We start from the raw sequence: 27,087 nt of genomic DNA on the forward strand, positions 1-27,087 counted from the left end.
CTTGATGAGTTGACTGGGGTAAAGGTGGAGAGGTTCCAACGACAGCCACTGCACTTTTTACTGGACATCTGGACCTTTTTGCCTGCTCCTTTCTCCCTCATTCAGTCTTTTTGCTCGGACCATGGGAACCCTTTTCATTTAGTTTTTACTTTATTACAGAGTGTTGATTTCCTCCATACTTTTGAAGGCATCTGTGTTTCAATGTTGCAGCACAAAGCATCTTCTGTGCCTACTTTTAAAAGGTTATCCTTCCTAGCTTTTCCTTTTGCAAAATCGGCACACCAATATATGTGGAGTGCTGATGGAGTAACATTGTATCCCATTTTGCATTGCTCATGTAACATTTATGTTACAGTGACAGGCATACTTGGATGTCTTGTGGCAGTGGACGAGTTCTACCAACTTTTGTGCATTTTTTCGTACCCTGGCTTTGTTCACAGCCATGGTAGCGCACAGAAGGGTCACTGTTGACCCAAAACAGTGGCCCTTTTTTTCCTCCACTTCTTGTGCGCTTTTCCCTTCTTGGTCCTTCCCACCCATGTTGGTAGAAGGTCCTAGTTTGACTAGGTCTTCAGTGGAAATCCTTTGGCAAGCCCACTATGGCTCCAGTGTGTGAAGACAGGAATCTAGGGAGGAGTCTGGAACTCTTCAGCCCTTTGTCTTCTGGCCGGACTGCCTGGATCCAGTTCCAACTTGCCACCACCTAAAGTTTGAATGATGCATGACTGTTGATTGGCTGGGTTCCTGGATAAAAGGCGAGGATCCTGAGGCAAAAGACAAGTCGACCACTGAAACAGAAGAACCGAATAAGACTATCACAGACTCCTGCAGCACCTTCCAGCAACTGGTGAACCCAGCAGAAGTGACTACTGCTGTCTGTAAAGACTGGAGGGGCGTTAGCTGTACTCCTGCCCTCTATATGGCAGAGTAGAAGCACAGAGCACCCCAGCCAAGATTCTCCACGTGGTAGCGAAAGACGAGCAATCAAGGCTTAAAGGAATGGTTCGGTCAAAAAATGTTATTGCCCCTATGGGTCAGCCATGTGTTTTTAAGCCTAAGTCGCTCGATTTTAGAAACATTTCTTATGGACCTTACCCGAGTTTTCGTCCATTAAACGCATGCGAAAACAGGCATCAGGGAGCTGCCATTTTGTGATAATCCTTTCATTTCCCCCCCCCATCGCCCTGGCTGAACTGCTTTTGCGGCACTAAATCATATCCCCCGCCCCTAAGCCTGAGCCTGTCATCAGCAGACGCATACCGCCCATTTCACAACGCCAAAGCACGTCTCGTGGCAACATTCGCTGCGTTTCAGCTAATGACGTGTCACCATGGAAATGGCAGGACACCGCTTTCCTCAATAAGTATAAACAGACCGTTTCAGAACACACAGCAGAAGATTTTCAATTCCATTCCTCTCTCTGTTACTTTGAGTATTCTGTGACTCGTTTCTGTGCTCTGGTCAGCTACCTTCATTGCTTGTAGCCCGTGTGAACAGATACCAGTACCACCGCTATAAATTATTTTAGTTTGTTTAATACACAATGGCTATAATAATGCCCTACATGTACGAGCCAGAGTATACCGAGGAGGAACTACTGGAAAGGGAAACACGCGAAAACGATGGGTCTTCGGATGGCATTTGGGAGGATGATTCAACAGCTGAAGAGCCTGGACCCAGTCGCATGGACGGTGTTTCCACCTGGTGCACATGCAATCGGTGCAAGCTAATGCCAACCGAGGACGAGAACTGCTGCTGCTGTGAAAAACCGGGATGCGTGGCTTACATTTCTGAAGGCGAGCCACGACCGCAATGCATCACCGAGCTGCCAGGCTTCAGGGCAGCCTGCCTCACACGGTCCGTGTTGAGGATAATGATGGTGCTTATGCACGAACTTCGCGCAACTGTTTGTCCTCGTAATCCGAGTAACGAGTAAGTATACTCTGCTTGTCATGCCACTCCTATTTCATGTTCTACTATATTCAAAATTACATATCATTGTAACGCATGAAAGTCGTTCAATAGTGTGCAGTGTCTAGATAGCATTTGTCCGAGCAGAATGCCATTAGTTACAAGAATTGTCATTGAAAACAAACGTTTATTAAACTTATCTTGGTTATTTAAAAACAGTTTGTTTCATTCCTTTTCACAGGTGGTACAGGCTGCTGGCTTATCGTTCCTTTACATGGTAGCTTCACGGGAGGCTTGGACACCGCGTTTGAAGAGTAATACCCGTCTGTGCCAGAAGAGAAACGTTCCCTAGTGACAGCGGTCAGTACAGGGGATTTTCTCTCATTGTGCTGCAACCTGACCTGTACAATGTGTAAAGTCTTGTATTTTTGTGTCATCAAAATAAGATACAAAATAAAACCACATATATTTTAACAACGGTTGTTTCAATTTTTTAAATGAATCAAGTGGGTCTCCATTCAAGGATGGACGTCAGACATCTGTGCTCCGAATGGGTGAAGGTCAGGTCGCTGTGAAGCAGGGTGGTCACTATCTAAGCTAACATAATATATTCTCAATAATGCATGCCGGTATTGAGGACACGTTTGTGGAGATGAACGAGCTATGTGCTTAGTTCCGGCTGGTTCACATGCAGGACAGTGATCGAAGAGGAAGAGTGATGTGTTACATTTATTAGCTGTTGCAAATACCTCTGGAGTTTTCCAGTCAGAGTGGGAACGAGGGTGGGGGCCATGTGCTGTGCGCATTCAGCAGTCTTCCTGTGCCTTATCTGCACGCCCCAGGCCCATCCATCCCACCCCCTCTATCAAAGGCGGTTTGCACCCGGGGATGAGCTCTGGCATGGGGGGCTGTCACGGGTGCAAACAGCCAAGGTGCCAAACAGCATGTACACTTCAAAAGGTATCCCACGCCCAGGGGCCATCGCTCACATGGCCTCCTCAAACCCCGTGTCTCCAGGCAGGCCTCCCGAGGCAGGCCGCCCCCCTGCAATCCACATAATACCCCAACATACACACGTCATTCATTCACAAACACACCCCTGTTTCTAATACTTTATAAACCACTTGATATGTCTCATGTGAACATCTTTGTGCTTTGCAAGTCAACTCCTGAACCTTCTACCTGAGAAGCACTGCAATCTATGCTAATCTGCTCCTCGTCGTGCTATCTGTGACCGCTTCGAGCAAACTCAGCTACCTGTGGCTATCTACCTGTTCTCCTGCAACATACTGCTCGGCCTGCTGAATCCAACTGTTAGTTGGTCAAGGTAAGGCCATGTATCCTAGTCATATTTCGGTCATTTTTTACATTTCTATCCATTTGCGATTACAGTACCCAATAGAGCTATGGTCATTGGTCTCATTGCTATGGACTTCAGTTTCAATAGTTATGCTATCAATAGACCTATTTATTTTCATCTGTGTCAATTGTCAATCGAATTGCTTCCTTCGGGGGTCCAGTCTATAATGTAAGCATGTTTCCTTTTCATGCAAGACAGAACATCCAAGGGACGAGTCACATGTTCAGAGTTTAGTCACATCATTTGAAAAGTTTCTGTACCTTATGCAAATACTAAGGCGCACATGATAAACTGGTATAGTTCTGGCGACCAAAACAAACCTTGCATTGAGCATGGTACGGTTCATTTACTTTGACATTTTTATTCATCAAGGTTTTATAATAATCTTGATATTTACTTTTCAGAATTCAACAATGCCTGCCTGTAGCGGTTGCCCTTCGAAGACCCATGCTAAATCTGAAGGCACTACAATGCATGTATTCCCGAAAACTGTTGATCGAATAAGAGAATGGGTCAGACATTGCGGATATCCAATGGATGAGCTGGAAAGTAGAGTCCACCAAGTCTTAGAGGACAAGAGGGGTGATTGATACCGCATCTTCAGCCGGCACTTTTCCTCAAACATGTACGCCACATCTTGGGTAACAAAGAAGAATAAACGGCGAACGACACGAAAATTGCTCGCAAACGCCATTCCTTTCGTCCACATTCCGCCACTGGTGAGTCAAGTGTACGGATTTAGCTATAGGCCTTGCGGTAGTGCGTAGGTAGCCGAATGGATTAATTGATATTTTAGGTGTTGTGTCCCTTGTAATACTTTTGATATGAGTGTATAGCTTTTTGAATAATGACATTTATCAATGCATTATTTTTCGATTTTATAAACCCCAAAGGAAATCTATTTATGGGCACAGGGAACTGTACTATATTGCACATTTTCAATAGCATTATTCTCAAGTATTCTGTCGGTTTACATGGGAATTTTTTAAATATTTGCATTTCATCATCAAACAATTTACCTTTACAACTGCTTGACTATCCACTGAATCTGAAGCAAGAACATTCTAAATCTGTGACGTGCCCGCAGTTATCAACCACTTCTAGCGCGTATCAGGTAATCATACTTGGCTATTCCGCTACAGACTTGTTTTATGCATGTCAGGTAATAGTTTTTATGTATCGTGTGCTTATTTTACAAATTGTTTGGTTAGTGCTTTCCAATTGAAATACACCTTAGTTGTCGTCCCCTGGTGTTTGTTTTCAGTTATAATTAGTGTTATCCATACTAATGCAAGTACTGTCTTTCAGGGAGATGCTGAAGCGTCCACCACATTGACAACAGCCCTAGATGTTCTTCAGCAGCACGAGGTATGGATACGGACGGCTCCATCGACCGTGATCATCAGGACTGGAACACTCGTATGATTGTTCTACACCATGTTTCATTCGTGGTTAGCCATTGATATGTACCTGTGCGGTCGACTTCAAGGGTGTGTTGTGTTTTCAATAGTGTAATCCTTACTAATGCAAATACTATGTTTCAGGCAGTTGTTGCAGCGTCAACCCACGCACTTGATGCGGAGCCTGACATTCAAGTAATTCCAGGGGAAGCGGGACCATGCGGATACGCATCGGCGCAACAGCTTTCGGAAGTGCACACCACATTTACAACATCCATAGATATTCTTCAGCAGCACGAGGTATGGATACTGACAGCTCCATCGAGCGTGATCATATAACGTGATTCCATTTGCTATACTTTCTTCCCTATTAACGCAAGTACTGTGTTTCAGGGAGACGATGGAGCTTCCGCTACAATCACAAGATACCATTTAGATGATGCAGATGTAAAGAAATTGGAGAAATAAGTCGATTAAATCTGATCATATTTAAATATTCCTTGATTCTTTTAGACAATACAACATTTGTGGTTATCTCTTTATATGTACCTGTGCCGTCGACCCCAAGTGTGTGTTAGGTTTACAATATTTAAAACCATACTAACGCAAGTACTGTGTTTCAGGGAGTTGCTGATGCCTCCTATTCAATACAATCATTTGTGGCAGTCCATGCAGAGCCAGAGGTATGGATACCGACAGCTCCATTGAACTAGGTCATCAGAGCTCGAATACTTGTCGTTTGATTGTTCCACACAATGTTTAAATTGTGTTTGCCTATTGAGATGTACCTGTGTGTTCATCCTCACGTGTTTTATGCTAACAATATTTTGATACACAGTAATGAAAATACTACGTTTCAGGGAGTCGATGGAGCCTCATTCCGTGCTGTCTATACGGATACAGAAAATAGTCGTTGCAGCGCAAGCGGAAGGGGAGACATGCGGATATGAATCGGAGCAACAGCGTGCAGATGTTGAAGGTCGAGTCAAAAAAGTTGCAAAGAAAACAAACAAAAATAAGGTTAGTTACAAACAGTTCCTAACTTTAGAAATTTTTTTGTGCTGGGGACTATTTTATGTTTTTTTCCAAGTCAATTGTAGCATACTTTATTTTGTGTTTAAACTGAACATCCCTTTTCCAATCTGTCTTCTACTTACCCGTGGGTGTCCGAACTATACATACACAGACAGTGAAGCGAATGAGAGATGTTGCTTGCCAGACCATTTACACTATGGAGGAACTATTAATTCAGACGCCGCGTGTTGAGACTAGAGCTGCTCATGTCCAATGGCCAGAACATGAAATGAATGTGTCCGGAGAATCCAGTAAAGTTGTAAAGGACCATTGCTACAGTGCGACCGCACCACCACCACATGATACTGGATGCATTGAAGATAGCTCTGAAGTAGTCGCAGATCAATTCACACAATCTACACCCGCCAAAAAATTGCGTTCTCCATCAATGTTGAAGTAGCAGATGTTGAAATGACAGAATGAACCAGCAGCAGCATTCACCGACGCATCAGAACTTGATAGCAGCGATATTTCTTTCAAATGTGGCGATATGTCCTCAACGTCACAGGTCGAAACAACTTTGACACAGGATGAAGGTCTAATGAAAGAGGGCAAATACATAGTATTCGACAGTTGTTTGATGGATATTATAAGTGTACCTCACGCGGCCGTTTGTAGGAGGCCCAGGGAGGCCTGCATGAGGTGTCCCTGCCACCCATTTGGTGTGGGGGAGAGAGGGCCACCACAAAAGGTGGGGCAGGACCCCCAACAGATGGGGCAGTAGGGTTTGTGCGCCCTGGGGGCAGATGCCACACTAATGTGGCCATCTGCACCAAGCGAAGTTGGGTAAACAAAAATAATACAAATTCATAGGCTGCTTCCTGGCGGCAGATAGTGGGGGCCCCACCTCTTGGATCCCTCCCTGGGGTCAGATGCCCCTTCCTAGGAGCAGATATCAGCCCCCAGGGAGGGTTGCATGAGGTGGGGCCCTCCATTTGGGGTGGGGGGGGGCTGAGGGCCACCCCCCGTTGCAGTACATCATTCGCTGCCAATTTAGGGTGCCCCTCAGCCCCCCCCCCCAAAAAAGCAGCCTATGAATTTGTATTTTTTTTTTGTTTACCCAACTTCGCTTGGTGCAGATGGCCACATTAGCGTGGCAATCTGACCCCAGGGTGCCCAAACCCTACTGCCCCATCTATTGGGGGTCCTGCCCCACCTTTTGTGGTGGCCCTCTCCCCCCCACCCCAAATGGAGGTAGGGTGTACCTCACGCACCTGTTTGTAGGAGGCCCAGGGAGGCCTGCATGAGGTGTCCCTGCCACCCATTTGGGATGGGGGGAGGGGGGCCCAAAAATGGTGGGACAGGCCCCCCCAGTGGGTGGGGCAGTAAGGTTTGGGCACCCCGGCGCCAGATTGGCACACCAATCTAGGTAATAAAACCTAGCAGGGCTGTCTAGGTAATAAATTCTGGGCCGATGTGCGCAAATCATACCTCTGCGGATTCCTACGGGTGTCCTCTTTTCGGAAATGCATGGGGTTCCTGTTTTTCTTGGTGGCTGAAGCACCCCAGGCCTAAATCTGTCGGTTGCCTCCCCAAATCCTTTGGGGGGGATAGCAGTGTTTTAGGCTTTCCCCTTGGCGGCCAGGTAGGTGCACCCACACATGTGAGGTACCGTTTTCATCGGGACACCTGTGGCAATGCGTGACGGTAGGCCATGTGTTGTTGGGGGCGTGTTTCGATGGGTGCGTCGAGCGAAATGTGCGGAAAAAGCGTTTTTTTCCCCCACATTTCGGACTTTGCAGGGCTGTCTGGGTAATAAATTCTGGGGCGATGTGCGCAAATCATACCTCTGCGGATTCCCACGGGTGTCTTTTCGGAAATGGGGTTCCCCGTTTTCCTCGGTGGCTTGGACACCCGAGGCCCATATCTGTACGTTGTGCCGGTCGGCAGAATGTCTGAGATTTCCCTCTGAAAACAGACTTGGGGTTACTTGTGTTTTAGGCTTTCCCCTTGGCGGCCAGGTAGGTGCACCCACACATGTGGGGTACCATTTTCATCGGGACACCTATGGGAACGCGGGACGGTAGGCCATGTGTTGTGTTTGTGTGGTTTTCATAACGTTTTGACCCATTTGCTGGTGCCCTTTGTCTCACAACCCTTTCTTTTCCCAAATGTGACCTACATTTAGTCGCTGCTTTAGCCACCATACACTTTTGTAACCTGCACAAGTCACCTACCCTTGAAAAGGTCTGCCTGTGCTCTTTCAAAAAATGTATGGATGCCGTTCCTCACCACATTGGTTTTCCCAAATTTACACATGCTAAGTGCGTCTGGTCAGGCCGAGAGCGTAAAACTCCTGTGTACCATGGCTCAGTGTTTGGCTTGTGGTATTGCTTGTTTTGTAAAAACACTACAAAAATTGTATGCTCTCCTAACTGCAAGAGTCGGGGGAATGTAGCAGAGCATTGCTTTTCTCAAAATTCATAGAAGCCATTGCCGTACCAAGCCAACCATGTCCAACGCATACCTTTTTTTTCCAGTCATTTTCCCGCTTTTCCCCCATTCGATGGCAGTTTCTCCTACCTAGTTGTTGCCTGACCTATGCAAATCACCCCTTCCTAAACTTGAAATTTTGTCTACTCAGAAATATATGCCTTTCTGTCCTTCAATTTGGCTTTCCTGCCCTTTTCTTCCATTCCGTCCATGCATGTCCAATTGGCAAAAATCGCCTACCTCTCACAAAACGGTTGATAACCACATCAAAATATTTTTTTCCCCCCCATTTCCACTCAACCTGTTCCTGAAAGCCACGAAATTGGGGAACTCAGCACAGCAAACCATTTGTTCCTAGCTCTTACAAGGAAAAAACCACAGGCTTATTTGTACATCATTTTATTGGCATTGGTTGAAAAAACCCAACATTTTCGCACTTTTTCCTTATTTTCTTTGACGCCCCTACAGCAACCTGGGATTCCTGGGTGGCGTTACGACCGCCTACATGTGGGGAAAAAAAGGAGCCAAATTTGGCCGAGATATCTCATGTAACAAAAAAGTTACAAGCCATTGAATGGCCACATACCAAAATAACCAAAAAAGGCCCTGGCACTGGGGAGAAATACCCATGGCACTTAAAGGGTTAATGGACTAAAACTCGGGTAAGGCCCATAGGAACTTTTTCTAAAATCGAGCGATTTAGGCTTAAAAACACATGGCCGACCCGTAGGGGCAATAAAAAATGTTGACCGAACCATTCCTTTAAGCTCTCAGGTGGTGATGCAGGCTGGTTCTCAAGTACAGTGTAGTCCCCCAAGCCCCCACAAAGGATTGTCCACACACTAGGATATATATATATATATATATAAATAAAACTTTGTACATTCATCATTTTAGTATTGCCTGAGCACAATTTCTATGTGGTACCACAATTCCTCTGACTCCATTAAAATGCACCAACTGCTGACAGTTTCAAATGCCGTGCAAATCAATAGCAAAAAGGTACCAACCATAGACTTGGCAGGAAAACAAGTTGGTAAACAAATGGCAGTAGACTGGGTCCCTAACTAAGACAAAGTTCGGGTTGAGGACCACCCCCACCCCAACCTGGGCAAGCTGTAAATAAAGAATCAAACAAGCCCAGTCCAGTCTAGATGCGAGAAATTGACATCTAATAACCGCTAATAGAAAATAAAAGGACAAAGTAGAGTAGATCAAAGCACTGAAGTGGATAATAAGAATAAATCGTACGAAAACAGTAACGAGATTTAAATTAATGAAATGGATGTAATGCATGATGAATGAACAAAGTGAATAGAGCGGAGGAGTGTGTAGAGCGACGTGTATGAGAGCAGCTGGATGGGTAGAGCAGATATGTGCGTAAGTGCAGAGAAGTGTGCAGAACGGATGAGTGTAGAGTGGATGAGTGCAGAAGAGTCTGTAGACGTGTGTGGATCGAACGGGCGACGTGTGTGGATGGTACGGGTGAAATATGTGAAGTGCATAAAACAACTTAGAATACATGGAACGGACTGGAGTGCGTGGGGCGGACCGGAGTGCACAGAACGGACTGCATGGAACGTTTGAAAGAGCATGTAACCCATCATATCACATCACCATGCTTACTCTCTTTACACCACCATTCAACTAGAACACAGTTACTATGACCCCATTCATTATAACTGTTCTCAAACCAACATCTGCCGCATAACACTGCTGGTTACACACCCCCACAGCCAGGCGTTCTCCTCAGGCCTAACGCAACCACATTCGGTCTGGATAACGCCTGCCAGAACGAACACATACTCCCGATTTCTCAACCACCACACTACCGCTAAGAAGCAGCTATTAAACGAATGCCACACCAGCTGCACACATATCCGGTGCTCACACGCACCTTCGACTCCCTCTACTCTCTACTGACTCGAACTCCGGTTCCCAAGGGCGTTCAACCTCCCAGCGCCTTCAGACCATACCAATGGTACATAAGGCGCTATATAAATGCAAAGTAACATAATATTGTTTAGCAGAGTCATATTTCCTTCTACAAATTTGACTACCCCAATGTACCTGGTTTAGCAGAGTTCGACAACTGGTTGTCAACGGATCCCTCGAGTGAACTCCCTTTTAGGGCACGAGCCACAGATCGAGATTCCAGAAAGAAAGGGGTGAACAATGTCGAGGAAGCAGCTTTGGTCCTTGCGGTGCTCGTAGACGAACAGTCGTGGACGTCCTGTGAAGATGAGGCGGTCGGTGCACCTCGATGATGGTTTGTTGCCGCAAAGAGTCAATGAAAACGTAGGCCCAGCAAGGGCATCTGTGATCAGGACTCGAACATGGCTGGCTTTCGGATCTTCGTTGGCGTCTTGGAGGACTTCGGTTGGCAGGAAAACCCACCGGCGAATTCTCAGATTTCCGGCGGGACAAAGCAGTCAATGGTGATGAGCAAGGGAGTCCTTGATTCAAATGTCTTAGGCAATGGAGCTTTGCTGCTCCGGTCGACGAGGATGGTCGTCGACGGCGACAGACTTCAATGTCCGGGTGCATCACTTCAGATGCCTCGGCTGTCCCCGCCTCCGGTCGGCAGCCTTTCGATGACTGACTTCCAGGGAGCCTTGGTGAAGGTTAGTTAGCTGGTGCACGATGTTCCCTCATAGCTTGGGAAGAGGTCTCCTACCCAGGTCCTCTCTTGGATCAGTTCTTGGAGACAACAGCTTTTAGATTGGGGAGGAGAGCAGCAGCAATTCTTCTCTTCCAGCTGGGCTTCAAGGTAAGCATCAAGTTTCGACTTCAGCTTCTGAACAATTCTAGTCAATGAGAGGTCCCCAGATATACTGTTCTGTCATTCACACTGCTGAGCCAGGCTCAGGCAGCCAATCAGGCAGCCAATCATTCAGAAGGGCATTCAGCAGGCAGGCAGCCAATCAGGTTGACAGTGCATTCAGGCCCTTCTTCTCCATCCAGACACACACAACAAGGAATGTGGATTGGGACAAGCACCTAGACATTCAGCACTCCACACTGCAGTCATACCAGTTTTGGGCAGGGCTGTCTCATTCATTGTGTCACACACCATAAACCAGATACCCATAACATGAAATGTATATTGGTCACACTCCATTCACCCAGTTCCCACCCCATGGGGGTGCCCACAACATACAGTCATAGGGAAGGCTCCAGACAGTCTGGCCTGGACTTCTCCACAATACCACATATGGAATCACCCACAGCCAGTCAGGGGAAGGGACAGAATCGGGGCTTCCCAGGACTTTGGGAAAACAAGGTAACATGCAATAGAAAGCAAGAGGCCACATGGGCCATCTGGTCTATCAGGAATCAACTGATTGCAAATGGAAGGGCCTGGGTATCCCCAAATGGAGGATATAGCACCTGTCAAATTCAGCATAGAGCTGCCACCAGCCCACACCCCGCTCTGTGGGCCACACACACACACAGGTGCCCAAAAACATACACTAGGGGTACAGGGTTGTACCCCCAACCATGGGTGCCATAAAGGTATCCCAAGGGTATGTTCACGATACCAAAGAGGAAGAGCTGCACTGCCAGGAGTCCCACATGGACTCCTGTGCAGAAAATACAGAACACACATGATAAAATGAGTACAGGACATGGAGGCCCTGTCCCTCCAATGCATTTCCAGCATCACACTGTCCTGACCCAGTTTTCGAATCGACAGGGATGCTCCGAAGAGCAGACTACTTCCACCCTCGGACTGGTGGGCAGAATCAGTCCTAAGACGAACTTCAATTTGAGCCATTCGACATGTGCAACCTTCCTGGGCTGCAAACCGCCAATACCATGGGACCTGCAACCATCCTGCAGTGCATAGTCTTCCGGTGAACTATCCTGAAACTTTAGTTGACTCCTTCGGGACATCCAGAGGAAAGATGCCACTCAAAGTTCCCTCAGAGTGCAGGACTGAGCAAGCGGCGTAAATCATTTGCACGAGAACTGTTCCGCATTGGAGTCTGAAAAGGGCGCCAAAACTGCAGACCGACAGAGCACGAAGAATCCTTTGTTGGGAGTCCTTTCTCTCGACTGCTGCAGTAACATCCTTTCGTCCCCACAACCAAGGAATAGGAGATCGGGTCCACCGCTGCAGCACCGTGAAAGAATCCAACTGCATCTTCCTCAGGTACTGTGGGACTTGTGGTAGTATATACCTCAAGTCATTCTGCTCCTTTGTTGCAGAAGTGCCGATTCCGGTGTATGGGTCACCCATACCTTTCGCCCATGGACCAACGTTTATGTGCCCATAGGAAACCTCTATCAAGGTCCCCAAAATAATTTGTGACCAACAGCACTTTACTTACTCGCAACTGAAGAAACCTCTGGAACCTTGTCTTTTTCTGCATCTGTGCCTCATCTGATTTACCTCCAATCCTCTGAACAACTCCCAACTAGATGGGGATGGCCTGCTAAGGCCACTGAAAAGTAATAAAAAGCCATTTTAAAGTACTGACCTGTTATTGTTGGTATTGCTTAACCATTTCATTCCTATAACAGAACATTTTCTGAGTTGCTTTAACAAGTGATTTTTACTTACCTTTGAGCCATGTTCAATTAGCTGTATAATTATTAACTTCTGGTTTACTCATCTCAAGTATTGCACCGATTGTCTATTGTGTTTATTACTGTAAGGTATCAAGAGTAAGACTCTACAGTGGCATTTTTGGTGTTGGTTGAAGACTTAATAAAATGAGAAGGTTTTGGGGAAATCCTACCCAGCTCTAGGAGGTGTTTCGCTGCCTCAACAAAAACAAAGAAATGTCTGTTAGAATGTCCAAATCCAAAAGAGTTGTGTCCAAAGTCCTAACTGACCCTCACACACTAATCCCAACATAACGTGAAGTGTCTTTTGGCCCAAAACGTGCAGGGCTTTCCAAGGTTCCAAACACTAAGTTCTAAAGTGAAAAGGCAATCCACCAGAAAGTGTCTTCCCCGCAAGATTTCTCTGGCTTTTCGATGTCACTTTAATGCACTCCACGATCTCAGGGGGGATGATTCTTCTGCACAGTTTCACAGTCCAGCAACTCCAGATATACGGTAGACCTGTTAAATTATACCATTTCGCAATCTGAAACTGTACGATTCTTCCCTTCAAGGTTTTCACAATTCCGGAGGGAGGGGGGGGTGGTGGGGGGGGGGGCTGAATTCCGCCCCTGAGCCTTCTCAGCTTCTCCACAATACACATAAAGTTCAACAATTCACATACTCGGGGAGCATCTCTTCCCCAGTTTTCTCAGTACTTCCTGAAGGTCTCATCAGTTTCTCCAATCCAATTTACTCCCCTGCCAGGGTTTTATTTTGTTACTTGGGTGCAGGTCCCAGACTTGCTGTATAGCTGCTATCTCCTGTCAGGACATTGTTTTGTCTTTTCACTTGCGTGGGAGTCCGAGTTGCAGAGTCCATGGTTTACTCTCCTGCCAGGGCTTTGAGTCCTCTCCATAGTCTAGTGCAAATTCCAGGTACACACTCATTAACAATCGATCAATTCTGTAGCAAGGTAATTCGATTTTTCTTTGATATGGCAGACCATCGACCCTTCTCCAACTGTGTTAAATGTCTCAGCTCCCTTGTGTGGGTTTTCGCTCTATACTAATGGCAAGCGGCATCCGCTCTGAAGCGTCCAAGGATCCCCATCTCTTTCTCTGGGTTTACCGGTCTGCAGCTTTGGCATTCATTGCGTCGCACCGTTTCCTCCATTGTCTGTCTGCTGCCGGGGAGCGTGTCTCGTTGGCTTCTTGGGTTCCTGCCTGGGCAGCTCCTTTGCTTGGCAGCTCCTGCTGCTCGGGATGGCAGCGCAGCGAATACTCTTCCGCCTGACTTCCTTGTATGTAGCCCTTGCCAGCATCTTTGCTCCAGTTTGCAGCTCGCTTTCCCCTCCCCTTTCCCAACCAGCAGCGGGAGGGCCGATTCTTCATGCTCTGTTCAGGTGTGTTGTATTTGAATGTCCCAGCACCCGTTAACTTTGTCCAACCACTATAACGTGGTGGGATAAGGGCACGGGCGTTGGCGCCCTGCTGTGTTTTTGCAGACTGTGGTGTTCCTTTATTCACTGGCATGAGCTCTTGGAGTGGCATTGATCTGTGAGGCTGTGCCAAGTCTTTGGTAGTACACCCCACCTTTGATTGGATATGTTGAACCAGCTAAAAGGTAACAAGTCGTGGCACAGAAGCTTGAAAACTGAAACACAAACATCAAAACTCTGCCGGTAGGACGGAGCAGTTCTCATTGATACACTTGCCAACGCCAACTTTAAGTCCAGCTGAAGTGATGGAGATGACTCGGAAGACTCGCATGGAGGACAGAAGCAGACATCACCTGTGCATGCCAGGCATCGGTGCAGGTGAGAGCCAAGGCCGGGGAGTAGTGTGGAGGGGTGTTGGTGGGCGCAATGGGACTTTCATATTGACATTGATAGACACCACAAACGCTTGCCCCCAATTTGAAATGGTCCTGTACAAGGGTTTGCAAAATCTAAGCCCATTTTAAAAAGAGCACTCTTCAAATTCCGGCGGGATTTTCATCATGTTAATTCCAGTCTTGCTGGCCATACTTGCTTCTGTACCTGCACTTGCACCCATACTTCAATCCAAATGGAAAAATGTCCTTGTAAAAAGGAAAATGCCAATCGACTATATCTCCACCTGTGCCGTTGAGACCAACCCCAATAATCCTGCAAGTTCCTTGGGGGAAGCCCAGTCCCTGATCAGTGAGATTTCTATATTGTTTATTTATACAGCACATACACATGGGAAGTGCTTCAAAGCGCTTCAAGGCGGGAAGGTAACAAGGGAATACAATAATCATTCTTGGGCCTTGAACATTCCAAACGATCTAAACAGAAAAACGAGCATACTAGGCCCGAGAACATTTCTTCTTGTGAAAGTGCATGAAGTGGCACAGTTGCGACCAAGCTCAGGGGGAGCAGGGCGGGGTTGACAAAAAAAGGGGGGGGGGGGGGCAAGCCAGAAATGTTCCCAGTACATTTAGGTCATGCATACGTACAGATGGTGGTGCAGGGACGGGGGTGGGAGGGATACTGACAGAACAAGTCCAGTCCAGCAGGGCCCTGGGTTAAGTGCAGAGAGATTGCCCCGCTCAAGGAGAGTAAGCTTAAAGTGCAGTAATGTTGAACAAAGTGCAGCGGCCCAGATGCAAGTGCAAAAGACTGGCGGGGGAGCCTGGGACCTGTAGGCTCTGGAGGTGAACGAGGCAACCAATCAGCAAAAACTGAACAGAGTTAGGAGGGAGAAGGAGGGTGGAGGGAAGAGAAAGGAGGTTGGCAAGTGAGAGGGAGAGAGAAGGAGGAAGAGAAAAGTAATGTCTTGAGGAGTTTCTGGAACTTTAAGTGCTCCGGCTCAAGACGAAGAGAGAGAGGCAGGGAGGCTGTTCCAGAGAGAATCATCTGCAGAGGATAAAGATCTACCCCCAAATCTGTTTGTGAAAACGGCTCACTCGCACTAGAGGGAGAGTATTTAGGAAGAGAGCGGTGTAGCTAGTGCGGGCCCCAGCCCCAGAAAGCCTTGTGGATTATGCAGAGGATCTTGAACTTTATCCTTGCAGCCACTGGGAGCCAGTGTAGGGATTTCAGCACGAGAGATGCAGTCCCAGGGCTTGATGCCAAGGAGAAGTCTTGCAGTTCTGTTCTGGATGAGTTGTAGACGACGGGAGAGTAGAAGTAGGAAGATTGAGAAAGAGGCTGTTGCAATAGTCCGGCCTAGATAGAACCAGGGCTCTCGAGGTGTTTAGAAAGAGTGTTGTAGATAGTGCAGGTATATAGAACTGATCCACCAGTTCCTGGGACATTCAATGCCCCAGTCAGTCTGGACCCCTGGGTTTGGTTGGTGGGGTGTTTGGGGGAGGCAGTGAAGTTTGGGGTGGGATGGTAGGACATTAATCAAAACACCAAGGACTATCATAGATAAGCTTACAGGCTCACCCGACAAAGCCAGACACTCTGTATGCCATTCGGGACACAGGCCTACTGACGATTGGACAAAGATTTCTGCCGATCAACCAGGCCTGGGGGGAGGTAAGAGGGGCAGGGTCTTCTCAGTAGCCCACCCCCACCTCTTGAACACTGTTGGACCAGCAGCCACAAGGGAGGGTGTGGTCCTTGATATGGACATTTCCACAGAAGGACTCTGGCAATTTCCGTTGCACCATCCTCCAGCCAGCACTCAGTGAAGTACCATCAATCTCTCAATATCATTAAGACTAGTTTAATGGTTTATAGGCTTTATGCAGAGTGAAAAAGCATTGCATTACAGTTAGGCAACTTTAAATATGGAGCGTTTTAATGTTATCCAATGGGATAAAACCAAGAGGAATCTGTGGATTAAGTCACAGAAGCTGATACAAATACATACCTTGGAAATTGAAGGTCGTAGATCCTTCCCAATACTTGTGCTTTCAATGAGATTCAGTGCCCTAGACAAGGCAAGTCTAGCAGGGCCCAGTAGCTTATTGGTGCTATACCCACTGGACTTTCTTGGGTAAGCTCCTCTTCGGCTGTTGCAGAAGAGCCCCATTGATCGACAAGTATGGCGTGTAAAGCCCCATCTTTATTGCAGAGCTGGATGCTTTCCAGATTCCAGCCAGGTATTTATTTATTTATATTTGTAGAGCGTGCAGCAGCCCAGAGGCATCTTGGTGCTGGTTACAGTTTTCTTAGTTACAAATGAATTTAAAACAAAGGCAGTTTACAGTACAGGCAGGTGAACGAGCAGAGCAATTCAAGGATTAGATGAATAGGGAGGTTTTGAGTTTTCTTCCGAAAGCAAGCAGGGGATTTTCTGCTCTGATGGCAGTGGGTAATGCGTTCCATAGTTTGGTTGCGATGTAGGGGAAACCTAGCCCGCCAGCGTTAGACCTGTTAATGCGTGGGGTGTGCAGTTGGTTTGTGTAGTGTCTCCTGGTAAACCATGTGGATGTGGTTTTAGATATCGTCTCCGATAGGTATGATGGTGCTGTGATTAATTTGTGGGTGAGGGCGGGGATTTTGAAAGTGATGCGCTCTTTGACCAGGAGTCAGTGAGCTGCTTGTCTGGCCTGGGAAATGTTCCCTTTTGGGGCTGCTTAATGCTGCTTGTAGCGCGTTGTTCTGTGTGACTTGGAGTCGGTGTACCCTTTTTTCAGATGTACCCGCTAGAAGGGCGTTGCAATAGTCTAGTTTAGCACCAATGGTTGCTCTAGCTATTGACAGACAATTGGGCTTGGACAGGTATGGTTTTAGAGCGTTTATAAGCTTGGTGGTGTGCGCTGAGGCGGAGCTGATGGCGCTGACCTGCCTAGTCATGGATAGTGTGGAATCTATGTAGACCCCTAAGGTTTTCACAGATGTCGAGACAGGGGTAATTGTGTTATCAATGGTGAAGTTGGAGTAGAGCTTGTGGAGTTTGGCTAGTGTAGCTTTTTGACCTAGTATGATAATTTTGTTCTTGTCCCCGCTGAGGCAAAGGCCATTCGTCACCATCCAGGCCTGGATAGTGGAGAATATTTGGTGAAGCGCTTTGGTGTGTTATATAGTCCAGTGAAAGGTGGGAGTACCCGAGTATCGTCAGCGTAGTTGGTATACGCGATACTAAGTGCGTCAAGCTTGTCGAAGAGGGGCTTTGTGAACAGGTTATACAAAGTAGGTGCTGTGCAGGAGCCATGTGAGACTTCAGTGGATAGTGGTGGGGCTCATTGGCCATGTTGGAGAATACCTTCATTGCCCTGCCTTCCAGGAAGTAGGTGATCCAGCGAGCTGCTCCTTTGGAGAAGTTAGCCGTGTGGGTAAGGCGAGTCTTGTGGTCCACTAAATCGAAGGCAGCTGAGAGGTCTACGAGTAACAATAGGGCTGGCTTACCATTATCCATGATTTGGGTGATCTGGTTTTTTGGATCCACTAAGGCTGCTTCCATGCTGTGTCCTTTGAGGAAGCCAGATTGCCTGGATCCGAGGATGGAATGAACTTCAAGGAAGTGTTGGATCAGGCCATGTGCGGTTTTATCCAAAATCTTAAGGAAGAAAGGCACAGTGGTTATGGGTCGGTAATTGTTGGGCTGTAGGGGGTCTAGGGTGGATTTTATTTTTTAGAAGGGGGGCGAACCCAGGCCTTTTTTAGGCTTGCAGGGATAGTGCCTGTTCTAAAGGAGGCATTGATGAAGGGTGTCAGAAGCAGTGCGAGAAGGTCGGCACATTCCTTGATGAGCTTAGGAGGACATGTGTCTCCTTTGCACATGAAGGGTTTTGGTTTTTGAGGAGGATGATAACTTCTGTTTCAGTGATGTAATTGCAGGATAAGACGGGTTTGGTGGAGTTAGTAGAAGAGGGAGTGGAGGCTGTTTGGGTCCAGGGTGAGGAGGTAGGGTTTTGCAGTGGTCCTGGAATTTTATTTATTTTTTAGGAAGTCGATTTTGTTTAGCATGGCAGATTGAATACTGGCACACCAGGCTTCATCTTCGATGAGGTCGTCAAGGGTGTTGGGAGGAGAGAGGAGTTACTTGAATATGGCAAAGATTTCCTTAGACTGCGAGTTGGCATTTGAGATGCGGACGTTAAAAGGAGTTAGCTTTGGCGATGGCGGCTTTGCATTGGCGGGAGATTAGGTTGAAACAGTTTTTAGCAGTGTCGCTAGGGTTAGTTTGCCAGTTTTTTTGTGCCTCCATTTTGCAGGAGCGAAGGGGCTGCAGTTCTTCTGTAAACCAAGAGTTGGCGTGCAGGGACTTTCTTTTTTACTTTCAAGTGGCGCTATTGAGTTGACGGCTTTGGTGAGCGTATCTTTGTATATGTCTGCTAACGTGTTAGGATCATTGGAGGGGGCTAGTGCATGGATATTCAAGTAAGGGTGGAGGTTTTCCTTAGTGAGTTTATTGGAACTCCACACTTTTGCTGCATGGGGTAAGGGTTTTGGAGTTAGCAGTGATGGGAAGGGAGAATTCATTACAGTTGGGGGTCGGTCCATGGCATGGCCGTATTGGAGGTGATGGAAGTGAGACAATTATGGTCTGCAAACCAGTCCACGGTGCGGTCTTTGGAGTGCGTGGGGTTCGTGGCTGTAAAACCTAGGTCATGGAGTTCCTTGGCGAGGGAAGCAGCAGCTTTGTCTTTGGAGTAATTGAACCCTAGGGTTAAGTCTCCAAGTAGTAAGGTCTTTGTGGAGCTTTTTAGGTTGTCACCGAGTAGATGGATCAGATGTCCCTGAATGTCTGAGGGGATACCTGGAGGGCGGTACATCATGTGAATGTTGAGTGCTGTTAGGGGACAGCGTAAGTTTGGCAGACAATGTCCGAGTTGCTGCCCGGAGGGTGACTGATAGGTCTGAGAGGGAGGGTGTCTTTTGCAATGAGGACTACTTCGCCTCCTAGGTGAGCTGGTCTGTCTTGTCTGAAGATGGTAAAACCTGGTGGGAGAGAAAGGGCGATGGCGGGGCCAGATCCTTCGTGTAGCCATGTTTCTGTGATGGCTAGAAGGTCGAGGTTAAGATTGGAGGGCACATTTAATAAGTGGTGTAAGTGTGGTATTGGTCTCTATGGTAGTGGGTAAAGTGGCTGAGTCTGGAAGGGGGGGAGGGGGGGGGGGGGTTGTAGCCAGGATGAGAGGTCTCCTCTGGTAAGGGGGTGTTGCGGTACGATAAGGCGTAGCGTAGTGTACCTGTGGATGGAACGGGATCCTAATTGTAGATTTCTGGATGCTGTGAGAGTAGGAAGACAGCCGAGTTCTAAAGGTTGAGTTCGGGCTCTGAGTCTGTGGAGTCTACTAGCTGTAATAGGGCAGTGCAGTAGGCATGAAATGGACCGTATGCGGGTGGTAAGGCTGTTGTGTGATGGTAAAGGTGGACATAGTGGCGTGTGGAGAGTGCCAAGGTGGTGTGATGAAGTGGTGGCGCGCAGGTAGGTTCAGTGTTGGTAGTGGTGGGAAGGAATGAGGAGAGTGAGAAAGAGCAAGCACAGATGTTGTGATGGGGAGCGGAGGTCCTTGTTGGTGACTTTAGGCAGCATGGTGTGCGTGGGTCAATAACCACAAGCAGTGGTGTGGATTAATAAAGTGCTGGGTAGCACAATATATTGGCACCTAGGTGGGCAGCAAGCAATTTTCATACAGCAATCAAAGGTTCCAAGTAACAAATATCACAGGCAGTAACAGACCTAGGCAGAGGAACTGTGCCATGTACTGGCGTAAGGATGGGCAGCAAACTGTTATATAAAAGTCAAGGCACTAGGTGACAAATATCACAGGCAATAGTAGTGCATGGGTAAAGCAACAGTGCCATATACAGGTGTGTAGATGGGCACCAAACAGTTTGCAGTCAGTGAACTGGGCTGCAGATTAGATCGGTTGTACCCATAATTAGTTGCTAAAGGAATGCTATAGCATTGGTTGGGGTGGTAGGCTGAATTCAATGACCTGCTCAACAGGCAATTTATCTGTAAGGGCTGAGCATAATGTCTTTAGGAAGGTCTCAGTTGCACAAATGTGCGAGGTTTCAGATCAATGTGTTGCTAGTCACTGGTAGCATAGTGTCAGTCGTGTGCGAGTCTGTGGCAGACAAAGTTGGTCAGATGTCTTAAGGCAGAAAACTATGTAGGGATCTGATGTTCAGGGGTAGGGTCTGCGGGAAGCGGTAGCACTTTTTACTCACGGAGTGGCGGAGAAAGGCAGTAGCGCAGTGTGATCGTCCGCGATCCCTTGTGGACAGGCGCAGACAGGCCTTTTTGTTGGCCCTTCTGTGCAGGACTTCCTGCTCATGGCTTACCCCATGAAGGTCGGGGCCATGTGAAGAAATGCTGGTGTGCAGCCAATCAGCGGCTGAGAGCAGTGCGGCTGGGCAGGGCAAAGGGGGCGTTAGTCCCAGGGGAATAAGGTGGCGGCCATTGACTGCGTTGATTTTAATGGCGGCCTGTGCGATTCTTGGCTGCAATGGTGTCTGGCACAGCACCTAGGCTAGCCGTAGCCCCGGGGCTGCCGAGAGGCCCTTGATCAGTGGATTTACCGTTGGAGTCAGCAGTTGTCAGGCGTGAGGCAGCGGAGGAGTGTCGCTGCTGGGGAGGGGTTCTTACCCTTGTAGGAGCTGGTCCGAGCAGGGAGTAGGGCTCCAGCCCTGGACTCGACGCGGATGATCCGAAGATGATGAAAGTCCAGCGCAGACAGGCCCTTTTGTTGGCCCTTCTGTGCACCTCAAGATTCAAACATTTGGAAGCCAGTCAGCGTTCGCCCCCCACATTTAAACCTTCAAGTCATTTTCAGAGTAAAAACCACAGGCTGTGGGTTCAGCAGTGAATTGTAGACTACCTTTATTACATTCTGCCAATCCACCAGATCCAGACATAGCTTGAGATCCCAACTTGGATTCCAATAAGGCCTATACATGGCATTCAAGGCTTACAGGGTGAATGAACTCTGCCTCATTATGCAGTCTCACTGGACTTCTAAAACCAGGTACACGGTTTCATCAAGACTTGCAAGGAACAAACCTCTGCTCCCTGAGCCTGTATCAGTGTGTGGCCTTCTAAAAATAAAACAATAGACTGCCACCAACCAGCAAAGTACACAACAAGCAAGGCAGGCAAGCAAGCAGGACACCATGCTTAAGGAAACTAAAGGGCACATTTTGGACTCACAGGGGCATGTTGCACATAGTTACATAGCCAGTGAAGCCCTGGGTGAGGATTTACTGGGGGTTGGGGGGAAAGGAGGTTGGTGAACCAGTAAGGCAATCAAAAATGTCAGGGGACTCATATGGTCAAAGGATCAGACTTTCAACCTCCAACACACCACTATGCTTGGTGATTTATTTTTATTTTTTAAATCCAATAAGATGTTATTCCTCTGCCTACCAGAGACATGGCGGTTCACTTATTAAACAAGTTGTCAATCTGACTTTTGTTTATGTCAGACGGAATAGCAGACTATCGTTGTTCCACTTGTTGAATCTCTGATAGTCAATGGAGGTTTTCCTTGCTTAGGTTTTCCTTGCTTATGCTCGTCAACAAACCTTCAAAAGCACACAGAAGGTTGCCATTTGTCCTTACGCTGAGGAGACTAACTTCTGGCTGGAGGTTGCATCCTAACAATTGCTGTTCAGTTATAGCACTATCTTTACAGTTGGAAAAATAACGGTGTCAGAAACTATGTTTGGCTAAAAAGTGGAAGTCAATAACCTTCTCCCCAGCCTCTGGTTCTAACTTTGAGGCGTGTGAATAAGCCTGGCTACTAGTTGCAGCCTCTACACACTTACCTCGAGCATCGGTGTTAACAAGGTTCTGAGCTGAAGTAGGCAAAGATGAAGCCATTTGCTTAGCCTCAGCTGAGTCAGAAGAAATCATCTCCTTTCCTCTGCAAGTAAAGCTTAACCTATTGCATATCAAAAATGTTCTTCGCAGTCCTTGTGTGCAACACCGCTGCATTGAAATTACATTATAGGAAACTATTTAACAACAAATGTGCACGATTCTCTTCACAAGGTCTTGTAAATACATCTACAAATCAATTTGATTGACATGACATAAGAAAGGAATAAGTTGTTGTGAAGGGGCGTATTTAAGACCAGTTTATTGAACTGTATATTTTATCTCAAGGTGCAGGTGCCTTACATTCAATGAAAAGGCAACAGAATGATAAATCAACTCAAGGTGACATACAGAATGGCGAAACCCATGGAATTATCAGGTTTCAACTAAAAGCACTTTTGTTAATACATCTTAAAAGAAGCAGCCATTTGTTCTGAAATGATTACCTTGAGATATTCTACAATGCCATTAAGGTTCAATGAAACGATTAGACAGATTGAAATACATACCTATGGTAGGAATAGTAGTTACGATTTCGCCAAGTTTAAGTTTGTACAGAATAGTAGTTTTTCCAGCAGCATCAAGACCGACCATTAGAATACGCATTTCTTTCTTGCCGAAGAGGCCTTTAAAAAGGTTTGCAAACATATTCCCCATGATGATAAATTGGTGCAGCCAACCCAATTAGTTGAAACTATAAAAAGAAACAACGTCACGCGTTAGACATTTTGAAACAATACTGCTTTCAAGGGGTGCACATTAAACTAAATAACGACATCTTTAAGTTCAAAACACAATAACATTTTAAAAATATTAGCAAGATCAGATAAGACATGCCGCATGAAAGGTAATAGTTCCATTTCTTGGCGCTGGCATCTAAAAAATAAACATACATCTTTTCATACATGCTATCACAGAAGATTCAAATTTTTTGAATTGGGACCAACTAGCACAATGTTTTGCAATGTAAGCAACAGAACCCCTGTACCTTTAGAGGATGTAAATGCCAGCAAGCAGCATCGCACCTCATGTAATCATTTTCTTCGGAGTAACTAAACAATGCGTGAAGCGCCAATTTTGGCAAACAGTAAGAAATTGAACCACCCCAAATTAACAATGCTAAATCCTTTTTTTGTCAAGATAGACAAACCGAGAACCCAAACTACAGTGGGAAGTTGATGGCAAGCACATATTTATGCTAAACGCCAGTGTTGCAGTTTTTAATGTGTGCTATTTGGCATATGTTAACGAGTCCTAAAGATTAAAGGAGCACACATCATGCTTTGAGCTGGTTGGACAGGGGGCCGAAGTTTTCTTTTCTTTTATAGAGTATGCTTTGATTGCTTTTACTGCTGAGTCGCATTAAGAAATAAGGCAGGAATCTAAATTTTCCAAAACGAGACATCAGTTAAGCAAATTTAACAAAATAATGGATACTAAAGCCATTGTTGCAAGCCCTAATTGTATGTAGGGCGCGACCTCAATCAGGCAAAGGCACAGTAATAAGACAAGCAGAAAGCACTATCGTCATATGCCAATCGCAGCCTCACATCTCATGGATGAAGAAGTTACTTACCAACTAACGTTTTCGACTGGATGTTCCTCCCACGTATTCCTCATCTTGTGATAAATCGTTATCTCCAGCTTCGCTGCTTTGGAAAAAAAATAGGGCGCTGTGCTCGAGGTCGTGGCGTCGATTGTCCCTCGACATACTCTGTCGACGTCACCGATGGTATAAATAGCTTGAGCCGCGCCCGTTGCTTCAGTTCAGATAGATAGATATCTATATGGAACACCCAGGCGTGTCCTATGACCGATAAACGTAAACTGTACTGTGGGGTAGGATGGGAGGGTCGATGAGCAATACGTGGGAGGAACATCCATTCGAAAGAAAGTTACAGTTGGTAAGTAACTTGTTCTTCGAATGGATTGTGTCCTCCCACATATTCCTCATCGTGATAGGCTCCCATAGCTCCCATAGCAGTATCAATTTTTGGAGGTGGGAGTACCAATTTCAGTTTGTGGACAGAATGCACCCTCGCTAGAGGAGGGAGTGTCCAAACAATAATGTTTAACAAACGTATGCATTGTTTTCCAGGTTGCAGCTGCACAAATGTCTGCTGCCCGCACTCCCCTCTATAGAGCCGGAGAAGTAGCCATTTCCCTTGTAGAATCGGCACGAAGCCCATCAGGTGGTTCTTTTCCCGCTAATCTGTAGCATTCAACTATGGCTAATATGATCCAGCGGGAAATGGTCTGTTTTGTTACAGATAAGCCTAATTTCTGACCAATATAACCCACAAACAGTTGGTCATCTTGTCTCAATTTAGCCATCCTAGAGATGTAAAAACTAAGAGCCCTATTGGGATCTAATCTGTGTAATCTCTCCTCTTTGCCCAGATGAGGAGGATAAAAAGTTGGTAGTACTATTTTTTGTGACAAATGGAAGTCCAAGACTATTTTTGGCAAAAACTAAGGTTTAACTTTAAGGACTACCTTATCTTTATAAAAAATAGTATATGGTGGTTTTCATGAGAGAGCCTGAAGTTCGCTAACCCTGCGGGCTGAGGATAGGGCCACAAGGAGGACATTTTTTAGAGTCAAAAGCCTCAATGGACATGAGTGCAGAGGCTCAAAAGGTATGCAAGTCAAGAATTTTAATACTAAATTTAAGTCCCAAGTTGGTACATGAAAAGGTACTGGAGGGTATACATTAGTGAGCCCCTTTAAGAATTGAATTATTAACGATAGTTTGAAATATGAAACTTCTTCTGAGGAGCGCTTGAAAATGGACAGCGCAGCAAGGTATCCTTTGATTGTTCCTATCTGGAGCCCCAGATTAGCTAGATGTAGCAGAAAAGAAAGCACCATTGGGGTGTCACACTGAAAAGGGTCCACGTCTTTGTCTTTGCACCAGTTACTAAACCTATTCCAGCGACATCGGTACAAAGACTTTGTTACTGGTCTTCTGGCCGAAAGCAAGATTTCCATTACGTCATCCGGAAGATCCCAATCCTTGTATCTCAACCTCTCAGAAACCATGCGTGAAGGTGGAGTGTCTTGACCTCTGGATGGAGAACCCGACCTTCCTCTTGCGAGAGAAGATCCTCTCTTTGTGGAAGACGCATTGGAGGGCAGATGGACATGTCTAGAAGGTCCGGGTAACATGTTCTCCTGGCCCAATTCGGGGCAATTAGGATCATAGTTTTCCTGAACTTTCTCAACCTCCCGATTACTTGAGGAATCACGGGGACTGGGGGAAATGCGTACAGCAGTGGAAACTTCCACTCCACTACGAATGGGTCTCCCAGAGCTCCTCTTTGAGGAAATTCCCTTGAGAAGTACTGATCGCACTGCCGGTTGATCGCAGTGGCGAACAGATCCACTTGAGGGGTTCCCCAAAGGGCGAAGATCTCCAGAAGGACTTCCTGAGCCAGCTCCCACTCGTGAGAGACCGTGCTCTGCCTGCTCAGAGCGTCTGCCGCTGTGTTCTTCTCTCAGGCTAGGTGAATTGCCGACAGATTCCTTCTCGTATTGCCTAGAACCAGAGCTGCATTGCTTCTCTGCACAGTGGCAGTGACCCTACACCTCCTCTCTTGTTGAGACAGTACATGGCCACTGTATTGTCCGTCATTATCAGGACATTCTTTCCCTGTACAGAGGGCAGAAAGGCCTTCAGAGCTAGTCTGATTGCCCTCAGCTCTAATAGGTTGATGTGTAGTTTGGACTCCGATGGAGACCAACGACCGCCGATTGTCAGATCGTTGGTGTGTGCTCCCCACCCCGTGAGTGAGGCGTCCGTCACTACCGTTATCTCCGGCCATGGTTGCCAAAGACTCCCTTGAGAATGTTCTTGTTGCAAGCCCACCATAGAAGATCCTGAGCAACTGCGCTCGGGACTTGCGGAAGATCCGACATATTCCCTGAGAACTGGGACCACTGAGTTCTGAGTGCCCATTGAAGGGACCTCATTCTCAACCTGGCCTCTGGTACTAGGAAAATGCAGGATGCCATGAGGCCGAGCAACCTGAGAAAAATCGAAGGCCGGTAGATGTTGGGCATTCTGAAACTTCGTTACCATCTGCTGGATGTGGAGAGCTCTCACTTCGGGAGGCAAGGCTTTTCCCGATTAAGTGTCCAAGACTGCTCCGATAAACTGGAGCTTCTGGGATGGTATCATGTGGGACTTCTTGAAACTGAGGGAGAAGCCCAGTTTGTGGAGGAAGTGGCAGGTGATCGAAAGATGTTCCTGAGCTTGTTCTGGAGAACTTGCTCTGATCAACCAGTCGTCCAGGTAGGGATATATGTGAATACCTCCTCTCCTGAGACTTGCTGCCACAACCGCCCAACAGTTTGGTGAAAACCCTCGGGGCGGAGGTCAACCCGAATGGCAGAACTCGAAACTGATAATGAGAATTGCCAATCGCAAACCTCAGGTACTTTCTGTGCTTTGGATGGATTGGCACATGAAAGTAAGCATCCTGAAGGTCCAATGATACCAACCAATCTTGGAGTTGGAGAGCCTGAAGGATCTGAGAAAGAGTCACCATCTTGAACTTGTCCTTCCTGAGGAACTTGTTCAAGTTTCTCAAGTCCAAGATGGGTCTCA

The 27,087-nt window shown here is 46.8% G+C and overlaps 1 protein-coding gene across 1 annotated transcript in view; it reads right to left on the reverse strand.

The window, feature by feature from the left end:
* Positions 1-27,087, reverse strand: part of ARF1 (ARF GTPase 1) — a 184,121-nt gene that overhangs the window by 118,701 nt on the left and 38,333 nt on the right. Inside the window, exon 2 of the mRNA XM_069647077.1 lies at positions 22,988-23,172. Coding sequence (XP_069503178.1) covers positions 22,988-23,135 — 148 coding nt within the window. The 5' untranslated portion in view covers positions 23,136-23,172. The remainder of the gene's footprint in view (positions 1-22,987; positions 23,173-27,087) is intronic.

The sequence above is a fragment of the Ambystoma mexicanum genome, chromosome 2q (assembly GCF_040938575.1).
Source record: "Ambystoma mexicanum isolate Mex_15411 chromosome 2q, UKY_AmexF1_1, whole genome shotgun sequence".
NCBI classification, from domain to species: domain Eukaryota; kingdom Metazoa; phylum Chordata; class Amphibia; order Caudata; family Ambystomatidae; genus Ambystoma; species Ambystoma mexicanum.